This window comes from Sesamum indicum, linkage group LG2 (genome assembly GCF_000512975.1).
Source record: "Sesamum indicum cultivar Zhongzhi No. 13 linkage group LG2, S_indicum_v1.0, whole genome shotgun sequence".
NCBI classification, from domain to species: domain Eukaryota; kingdom Viridiplantae; phylum Streptophyta; class Magnoliopsida; order Lamiales; family Pedaliaceae; genus Sesamum; species Sesamum indicum.
The window spans coordinates 5,204,988-5,214,963 of NC_026146.1; the positions used below are offsets into that span (position 1 = coordinate 5,204,988).

Below are 9,976 nucleotides of genomic sequence, written 5' to 3' on the forward strand. Positions count from 1 at the left end.
TACCAAGGAACAAAAGATTGCATGAAAGCAACAGCAAGACGCTACAAGTCACCAATATATAAATAAAGCTTGTCAAGCAATTCACTTTCATTATCATGTATTAAAGATGAAAGCAGCACTACAAGAATAACAGAAACAGAGGGAAAGTAGGTTAAATATCATACCTCATTGAAATTTTGAGATCTTTGTATGTTTTTATATCTGATCGATCAACCTTTCTTTGGTCCTGACTAGCCAGTTTCCCTAATGCAACCGAACTTGCTGAGGATGACAACATTTCTGAGGCCAAACTCGAGGTGTTTGTGGTCCCTAACCCTAAAGAAGCAACTTCTTTGGCATAGAAGCACATTCCGTGCTGAGCAATAATTGATGACATTTCCAATTGATTATCATAATAACTATAGGAATGAGTTCTCTCACCAGGAATCGCTGATGATCCCAAAGAATCCTGCAAAAGAACTGCATTTAGTTATGCACATCACCATCAAAAGTAGAAGTACTTTCAGAGAGGATGAGTGCTTACAGATACTAGAGTCTGGCAATCTTTCAGTAACAGATCAGCCTCTGCGATTAAATTACTCATTCCAGTAGCAAACGTTAAACCTTGGGAAGCAATTTTCTCTTCTGCAGTCACATACTTCCTTAAATCATTGCTGTAATGCAGCCTCTGCCATGCTCTTTTTACAAAATCAATCACCTGATCAGATTCAGGATTGTCCAAGGACTTCAATTGGCTCGTGAAATCCATACGACTACACTCATCCAAAAGTTGATAGCCTCTTGGAAGATCTGTCTCGGATTTATGAGAGTCTCCCACCTCCTCTTGACAAGCACTAGTATCAGAAGTATTTCCTAAGATTTCCTTGTTGTGCAGTACATGCAAAGGTTTACAGGACTGAGCACCCATATCAGGTGCAAGAATAGGTGTTAGATCTTGGTCTTCAATTATAAAGTTACCTCCCATTGCATTGACAAAATGACCATAAGACACTGTTGTCGAATATAATTCTGCTTCATTGATAATCTCTGTCTCAGGGACGAAGGATGATTCTGGCACAAGCGACACATCAAGTGATGTACCTTCTATATGAGAATAATCAACTCTTTCCTGAAGCTGGCAATGATCTTCCAACTTCTCTACTTCAGAAGGATAGATCAGTCTAGTTGGATGGTGATGTATTTCAGTCGAAAAACATTGAGAGATTGGTATGTTTTTCATGTCAACTACTTCGGGATTAATATCTACTCCAGCTGAAATTAAGGGAATACTGCCACCTGAGACCTCGTCTTCAGAATCAGAAGAAAGAACGGTGTTGATCTTTCTCCTACCCTTTTGCTGAGGAAGTGTGACTGGGGAGCAAGAGAAATCAAAAAGCTCACTGTTGGCCTCAAATTGTGCACATTCAACATCATCAAGAAGTGAACACTGCAAGCTTAACATTGCCTTCTTTTTCACCTTAACAGGGTCTGGTTCAGCATTATGCATATGGGTATTTTCTGCACCACAGTCATTTCGGTCCTCACCACTATTTGTGTTCATCAAGCCATTGGTTTCTTCCATCAAAATCAACGACTTAACAACCTCCTCCGCCACAAGTTCAGAGAGCTTTGAAGGGTAACCGAAATGTATCACTTTTGGTAGGATGTGATGCGCAGCATCAAGATCGAATAGAACTGGCCAATGTGTTCTATAAAATTCATTACCTGGACAATGTACAAATGATATAATGGTAAAAATATGTGCAGACCTTGCACAGGCAATGACACAGTAAAAGAAATGGTCTGAAAAAAAAATTATAACAGAAACAGATTAGGATACAAAAAAATTTATCATAATGAAAGAATAAATTGAAGTAGTTTTCATCAATTTAAAAATTAAAATAAAAGAGGAATTTTGGGTCAACAATGAATACATAACTGATTTCTCAAATAAAGGGTAAGAGAGGATATAATTCTATCTGATTTTTTTTTTTTCTATATACACATGAAACATGGGCCTCAAGCAGTAAGTTCCATCGTTGCTTAAATATATCCAATCAAAGGTATAAATTGAGGAGATGTCAATGGAAATAAGAAGGGTATCTTTGTTTTCCCATGCAGAGCAATTTATAAAAAGAAAAAGGATTTGTGTTTGAATCACTGAGGAAGAAACTGTTGAAGAGTCCTTGGATCTCGTAAAAAGGTGAAGTGATAATATCACTTCTTTAGAAGCTCGCAGAGATCATAGAGCTGTAGCAGACTTACAAGAAGAGACAGAATATAACCTTATACAGTATGGCATAAGTTTGGTATTGATTCATCTCTTTGTTTCTACCACACATAAAGTCATCACCAATACGTAACAAGAAACCAGTTACGTGATAATAAATTACCTCTCTCAAGAGTTTGACCCTGGCACCAAAACTGGAGAAGCATGATGGTTTTGCGAATGTCTCTTTGACAAAAATAAACAAATCGTTCTACCAAGCAAGGATGGATTTTAGCTTTTTCTGAGGCACAAATCTAGAGGGGCGTTACAATATTGTTTCAAAAAGAGATAATTAAATGAGAATGTGATTAAAGAATTCATTAGGAACTCATACCATATGGACAAGTGGAAGAAGCTCATCCACTGATGGTACAGAAAAGCTCAACTCTAACCTGTCCAAATTCTTTGGGAGGACAGGACTGTCACCTGAGAATTAATTACAAAATATAGTTGGTTAGAAGGAAAACAATGGATGTTGACAAATGTAACCAATATGACTTCTTACTATTACTAGTCAATATCATGGGCCTTTTCGCTGTCTCTGCTAGTTGTTGTATAGTTGTTATAAAACCATGATCTTCATCCAGAGTAGCATCAACATCCTCAAAAAGAATCAAGGTTTTTATCTGATTTTGACAATTAGCAGTCCTGCTCTCTCCAGAGACTGATACCTTCAGCAATTCACCAGCTTCTTGCGAAGCCTCCTTATCCAATAAGTGTATCAGTTCATATACTTCATCATCGGAGCAATGTGCCTCTGCATTGACAGCCTTAAAAAACTTTGATAGGGATTTGTTGTCTGAATTTGTCCCACTGTCTACTGCACTGCAACAAAAATGGCATTTAACATATGTTGATGATTCAAAACGAAACAATAGTTTCACTTTTCTATTTCATCTGCTTCTGGAAGCCTTACTCTACACATAACGCTAGACTTATTATGCACAGTTTCTCCATCTTTTCTTCAAATTGTATTATCACTCTCACTAATTTTTTTATCAGTATAAATCATGTCGGCATCATTGTTTAATTATTCAGACATTGCTCACTATTTCCGCAGCTAATAATGAGCAGTAGAGGGGCTCACACATCATTAAAAAGAAAACTAAATGCGTGCTTTGCTCGACCGGCTCTTAAATGCAAAATCAATGATTACTATTAGACAAACCGCTGAAGCCAATGAGATTCTACAGCCTCGCCAAACTTCTGCTTTACTAGAGCTCCATTACGCCAATCCGATGCATTTATCTAGGGAAAAAGAAGACAAAATCAGACATACTATCTGAATCAGAGGGAAGTCTAAACAATATTCAGACACAGAATCATTAGACCTGGATAGTGTGGTGAACCCAAAATTGGGAATGTATCAGCTAATCAAGAATTTGTGAACTTTCTGATCAAAGAGAAGTCTTTCATTGCATATGTGCCCATGAGGACATGTTATGGGTCACTTCATGAAACTTGTCTATTTTTCAGTGCTGAAAATTAGTAACATAAATTTCTGAACAAAGCCATGTCTGGTTTACTCAGGAAGGCAGTTAGGCCTATGTGAGAAAGTTAAAATTGGAAGAAAGAATGTGCATATTTCAAAAGAATCTAGTTAATAAACAGGCTGCTCAACATGTCGTCAAGTCTTTTCACTTTTAGGGACTAAAATATATGTTCAAAGAAAAAGAAGGTGAACTGCATGCTTGAACCTTTACTCCTCACACAGACCAGTGAGGCTTATCATAGTCTTGTTTATAACCACGGACAACTGGTTATACTTGGTTATTTCAATCAGACCAAGAAACTGAGGCTATCATTTCCAATGCTTCCATGTCTCTTACCTGGTAGATCAAAACTAACTCTCAAACAAGAGCTTGGTTATGGATGTAGCTGCACTGTACATATCCTATAGGCACAACTGATTACTCCTAGCACAGGCATTAGACTCATTGCTATAAGGACCTTAATAAAAGGGATTTCATGCAAACTACAAACAGGAAAAGAAAATTGTAATGCTATTGGTCACAATTGAATTATAGTTTCATTCCCCATGAAACTACTCAGAAGTGGGTTTTTGGTACGCTTTTCTTTTGTAGGCTAAGCATTTCTTTGGAAGTGGTGCTTCAATTTATGATCAAAAGATTAACCTGTCAAATTATATCATCTAAAGATAGTTTTGTTACAAGACATGCCAGAAAGAAAAACATAACTGAGCAACAGAAGGCATCAATTTTTACATAAGATGAAGTTTTTGCTAATTTCTTCCAATAGAAGCGGTACCTCGATAACCTGAAATCCTTGATCTCTGGCACAAGCATAGATGGCAGCAGATTTCCCACTCTGCAATATAAAGCCAGCACCTCCAATCATAAAAAATCACAGTTTTTCTTATTATTAAACTATTATAAACAGAGCTCGTGGGTGTGTCATGCATTACTGCTATTAACTATGAGGAACTAAGACTAAAGGAAAAACTTTTTTTTTTGTTTTCCTATGAAGAATCTAATATGGATGACACTTTAAGCTAAATAATGAAATATATCTGAATCTAAGTAATGGCAATTTTGGAATGAAAAACATCTTGAGTCAGCTTAGTCCTCGACAACTGATTCCCTTGTCAAAGTAAAGAGAAAGCCCGAGGGTGACGAAATGCATTATATACCCCAGCTGGTCCAGTAATTAAGAGAACATTCTTCAAGGCTTCTTCATCCTTGATGGTATCATAATTAGCATCATTTTGCTTGTAATCATGATCAATATCTTGCACAACAGAAATGTCTTCATCCATGCAACTTCTACTGATTAGGGAACCCCTTCTGTGCCAAAGATGAAGCCAGTCACTTAAAAGTTCCACTGCTTCACCATTACCACATATCTGCCAACTCATATAAAAAACTATGTAAGGAAAAGAAAAATGGAAAAGATGGTGAAAGGAACATAATATTAAGAGCAATTTATATGATTACATGAGAAGCGTGCATCTCTTGATATAGTACAGAGGTTTATCTAATAGACAGCACAGGCAGTAAGATTTTACTTCCTAATGTATACACAAATGAATTAAGCAAAATCAAAAGAGGTGCTTCAGTTGATGCAATGCATATGCGAGACGATTTATTCTTTGATAAATGGTTGCTCCAGCAAAATGGAGGATTTATCACAACCAAAGGAAAGTGAAGTAGATTTGCTCTCTTCCTTAACGCTCCATATCAAGCATCTCAGGAGATTGCTTGACATCCTTGGTGGTGTGCAAAAAAGAACAATCATATGATTAGAAGTTCTGCTACGTTTAAATAAGTTAAATATCAGAAGACAGCATGCACATTTTACAAGCCATCTAAAAATCAAATGCTTCTCAATATGGTTGGAAATCATACACCTCACTTCCTCTCTATTCAAAGAGAAAGTCATGTCAAGGTAAAAAGAAAATTATTACAGGAGTCCTCACATGTAAGGCTAGAAAATGCAGAAATTTTTAAGCTAAATTGGAGCAGCACTCAAGTTTACCAGAAGAGCTTAATTTCCAGATCTGCCTCATTCTCAATTTGTCCTCAGATAGTAACATCATTGACAATAAAATATCTGAAAACATAATTCACCTGTCTGGCATTCTGAGGCTGGTACTTGTCGGTCCAGAGACAATTTTCAGGCTGATTATGACAAGTATGATAATGGGACATGATCCTGGGTCCAAGATACCATAGAGGGAAGAGTTTCAGATACCACTGCTTGTTAGGCAACACTTTAACTCTCAATCAAATAAACGTGCATCATATAGGCATTTAACAGTTAATACTTCATAGAATTCTGGACTTCAGGAAAAAAGGATAATTCAAATGTCTCAAAAAACTGAAACTTTGAGTTGAAGATGAAGCAAACAGATTCCAGAACACGAAGAAACAATTGAAAATGTAATTAAATGGTTCCCACCTAAAAATATAAATGTCACAACTGGTTTAGAATCCAATTCAGAGCATGTTGAACATGTCCAATTAAAATTTGAAAGAAATCTAAATTTTACCTTTCCTCAAGAAGTTTGTCCTGGAGCTCAGACTGAGAGCTTGGGCAACTAGTCCCTGCAAGTAAATAATTGTTTCCAATTTCCTGGTCCTGCCAATTTTGAAGGTCAGAATCTTTTCACATGGTATTACATACAAATCAAGAATTTTATGCAGAACGCATCATTTCATGTATTAGCATAGTTATTTCGCTCATTCAATCTATGCCACTTCTAGAAAGTAGTCTAACAAATTGAAAGGAAAACATACTTCCAGTAAGAATTCACAGGTCAGAGATAGTCAGGCAAATATTACCAGCAACAGTGGTTCAGCAAGGATGTCTTCTGCATTTTTTGGCAGCATATCTTGATCCTTCTGCTGTTCACTACATATTACTCTCTCATCAGCCAGTGATGCCAATGATAAGGATGAAATGGGATGTGAACATTCTGGTTTGTCAGGCCGCTCAACAGGAACCTGTTTTTGTAGGACCGAGTCCTGGTGACAGTTTTGGTATAGTGATATTCTGGTCAAACGAGAGGCATTCATAATGTTATCAAAATTCAAGGAGTCAACAGATCCTTCATAAACTGGTGAATATCCATATTCCAGATCGCCATTGCCACTTCTTTCCGAGATTACCCAATGTCCCCAGTCAAAGGTCGTGCAATCATCCTGAGTATGCAGATGCTGAATGTTACCAAAATACGCAAAACCCCACTCAAATGTTTCTGTGTGGGAAAAGCAAAGAATAACATTCAACGTTAATTTTGCAGAACAGTTGATACATACCTCAACATTCTCAAATACATGGATAGGGTTGAAAGAAATGCCTTTGTCCTTTCTCTCAAAAGAAGACAATTTACTTTCTGAATCAGTCAAATCTTGGCTTGTTTTCCCTGCTTTCCATGATGTGAAAAATGGATGTATTTGTCGTCCAGCAAATATGCGTGAATTTTCCTAAGAAAGGTGTTGCTTCAATCTTACTAGGACATAATATTCTAAGTCAGATTCATCCCCAAAAAGTGGGTTGCAAAACATAGTTCATACCTCTGCTGTCAATTTCGCCTCCAATCTTAGATCTGGAATTGTTCGCAATGGCTGTTCTTCCACTGCAAGGTCAAATGGGAGTTGAACACAACATAATTCTCTTCTGCCATTTTTCATCTTTTTATTTGGTGTTGAGGTCCTCCTTTCCTTCGTTGGAGTTGACTTATCCTGCCTCTTCATCTTTCGAGGAGTACTCCTACCATCTAATCAGGTTTGTCAATTTTAATTTTTAGTCCTCCCTAATATCAAGTATCTTACAATAAGCTATTGTGATATTATCGTAATGAGATGGAACATGGAAGAACATATTTGTGAAATAGACCAGTCAATACTTAGCAATATGAACCCTGTTCAAACTTGAAAATGGGACACGAAAAATAACATACTTGGAGTAGAGATAGGAGGTGAATTGATTTCATCATTATCTTCAGGCGAATCAATGAATACTGGCTGATTTTGCTGAATTTCTTGCTGGGGCCTCTCAGAGGCCTTCACAAAGAAACTGGACTCTGCGAGAAAAATTAAAAGAAATTTTACTAGCCATCATTCTGGAAAAAAATTCTATAAATTGACAGAAACTAAACAAAAAGCAGGATTCTTCTTATGCCTCTTTATGATCTGAATTCGAAAGAAGGCATTATCACAATAATTGCAGCAACGTGTTCACTTACTTGAAGCAACTGGGGAAAAACTATCATTCACTTGCTTGCTTGAAGTTTCTTTGCCATTTTCTATAACCTGGTAAGTCAAAAGACAGAAGTCAATGAGGAGAAAAATGACCATTTAGGTTATGCGTACATTTTTTATAGCCATTCTGCTCCACCTTGTATTTATGTAACATATTTCTAATAGTCAAACCTCATACTTAAAGAGCAAGGGCTTTAAGTGTGTGCTTTAGATATCTGCCTAAGGTCAGTAACAATCTTCCGCATTCTTGAAACTGTTACTTGACACTCAAGAAGCTCTTGCTCGAGTAAAACACAGGACTAGGAACCTGACCAAGCTATCAGAAGTTGGTTGCTATAAGTTTGTCAAACTCAGTTTTTCACTTACTAAACCAAGCTTGTAAACCTTTTCTAATCAGTTACTTATTTAAGCTCTACTTTGTAAGCCACAAAATGGAAAAAACAATATCTTACGGATAGTAACTAAGTGGGTTTGGCAAAACTGAAGATCCACGCTGCTTAATCCTAGAGGACCCAGTAGAATCTACCCCATGTCCCCCTCTAGCCAAGTCCAGCCTACACCCAAACTTCATGGATTAAACCCCTTGGAGTCACTAGACCCATTTATAATTTTTGAAACATTGAATACATCAACTTTTTTTATCAATGTATCATGTGCATGCCTTGATTTTCGAGAATTATAACAGTTTTTACTATTGTGTATATGAAAGTATAAACTATTCATGAAGTTTTATTCATATTTCAATTTATAACATTAATTTTATTGTTTTAATATATTGTATATGCTATGTGGGCATATCTCCGCACGTATAAATATTGAATAGATGCATGCACATATATATGTGTCTCACTACATAATTTATGCAAGGCGGATTTCAGGCTGGGCTGGCCAAGGTGCAAAGTTTGCCCCAAACCCACTCAATCCAAAGCAGGAAGCCCAGCCAATAACCCGTTTTACGCAAAAACCCACCCTGACCCCCTTGTCCTCTCTACCATATTCAACTAATTCAGAATGAATTGAACTTGTTTTGTTAGATACAAAAAGCAATCTGATTGAAAGTTAAAACCTCAATACACAAAGTAAGGCTGTCTCTCTCTCTCTCTCAATTCATGATAACAATTGCACAAAAGAAAAACTCAAAACCAAACAATGCAAGATGTAATCTGACAATGTACAATCAGCAAAGCACGAAGTACGACTCATACCTTCTTCGAAGAAGCTGGCGGCGTCGTTTTTGACCTTGAATTAGGCTTCACCTTACTTCCTCTCCGCCTTTTGCTACTGCCACACCACTCCTCCTCTTCTTCCGACACTTGTTCTTCTCCATTGCCGCCGCAATTTTCTCCTTCCTTGATCACACTCTCCCTGCGTGGAAACAGTGTCGATTGAACCAATCGTCGCCTCGCATCCTTCCCCTCCATAGCTGAATTAGGGCTTAATTCGATCCCTAGCTGAATTCTGTCCGGGAAGAAGGAGAATTATAATCGGAAAGGGTTTTGCTGAAAGATTTCACGTGGATTTGGGAGTTAAAAGGTAAAAAACAATATTTGTTGGGGAAGAAATCTAAAAAGATCTAAAGATTTTATTTATATGCTTTACGGTGACCGGCAGAACAAGTAGCGGGTAACTTATCTCCGCATTTTCCCGCGCAGAAGCGGCCTTTTCTTTCCCGTTCTGTTTTGTGTTTCCCGCGCTGCCGGATGCATTGGGCTACAATTTCGGATGGGCCTATCGTCTATTGAGACCCAGCCCAAATCCATACAGCCACCGAGCCCATGAATAAATAATTGGGCCAGCCCGTAATCCACCAGCCGACAAGGCCTACTTTTATTGGCCCAATCAAATAAATGATATATATAGAAATGGAATTTAAATTTTGATCAGCAATAGGTGCAAAATTAGTATATGTAACTTGTTTACTATTTTTATTGATAATTTGCTAAAATATTATTAGCTCATATACTAATAATGCATTTACTAACATCTTTGCTATAAAGAATTACAA

At 37.2% G+C, this 9,976-nt stretch overlaps 1 protein-coding gene across 4 annotated transcripts in view; it reads right to left on the minus strand.

The window, feature by feature from the left end:
- The window catches only part of LOC105155376, a 10,267-nt gene extending 757 nt beyond the window's left edge, over positions 1 to 9,510 (minus strand). For 2 of the 4 annotated variants that reach the window (XM_011071245.2, XM_011071243.2), the window contains exons 1-16: positions 9,177 to 9,510; positions 7,956 to 8,022; positions 7,671 to 7,793; positions 7,285 to 7,487; positions 7,027 to 7,194; positions 6,550 to 6,909; positions 6,258 to 6,346; positions 5,836 to 5,920; positions 4,899 to 5,111; positions 4,517 to 4,576; positions 3,417 to 3,496; positions 2,754 to 3,073; positions 2,583 to 2,674; positions 2,373 to 2,502; positions 524 to 1,704; positions 165 to 448 (exon numbers count right to left, since the gene is read on the minus strand). In XM_011071245.2, the coding sequence (XP_011069547.1) occupies positions 165 to 448; positions 524 to 1,704; positions 2,373 to 2,502; positions 2,583 to 2,674; positions 2,754 to 3,073; positions 3,417 to 3,496; positions 4,517 to 4,576; positions 4,899 to 5,111; positions 5,836 to 5,920; positions 6,258 to 6,346; positions 6,550 to 6,909; positions 7,027 to 7,194; positions 7,285 to 7,487; positions 7,671 to 7,793; positions 7,956 to 8,022; positions 9,177 to 9,392 (3,671 nt within the window). In that variant the 5' untranslated portion in view covers positions 9,393 to 9,510. The remainder of the gene's footprint in view (positions 1 to 164; positions 449 to 523; positions 1,705 to 2,372; positions 2,503 to 2,582; positions 2,675 to 2,753; positions 3,074 to 3,416; positions 3,497 to 4,516; positions 4,577 to 4,898; positions 5,112 to 5,835; positions 5,921 to 6,257; positions 6,347 to 6,549; positions 6,910 to 7,026; positions 7,195 to 7,284; positions 7,488 to 7,670; positions 7,794 to 7,955; positions 8,023 to 9,176) is intronic. The other 2 variants (XM_011071247.2, XM_011071246.2) reach the window with 2 other exon arrangements.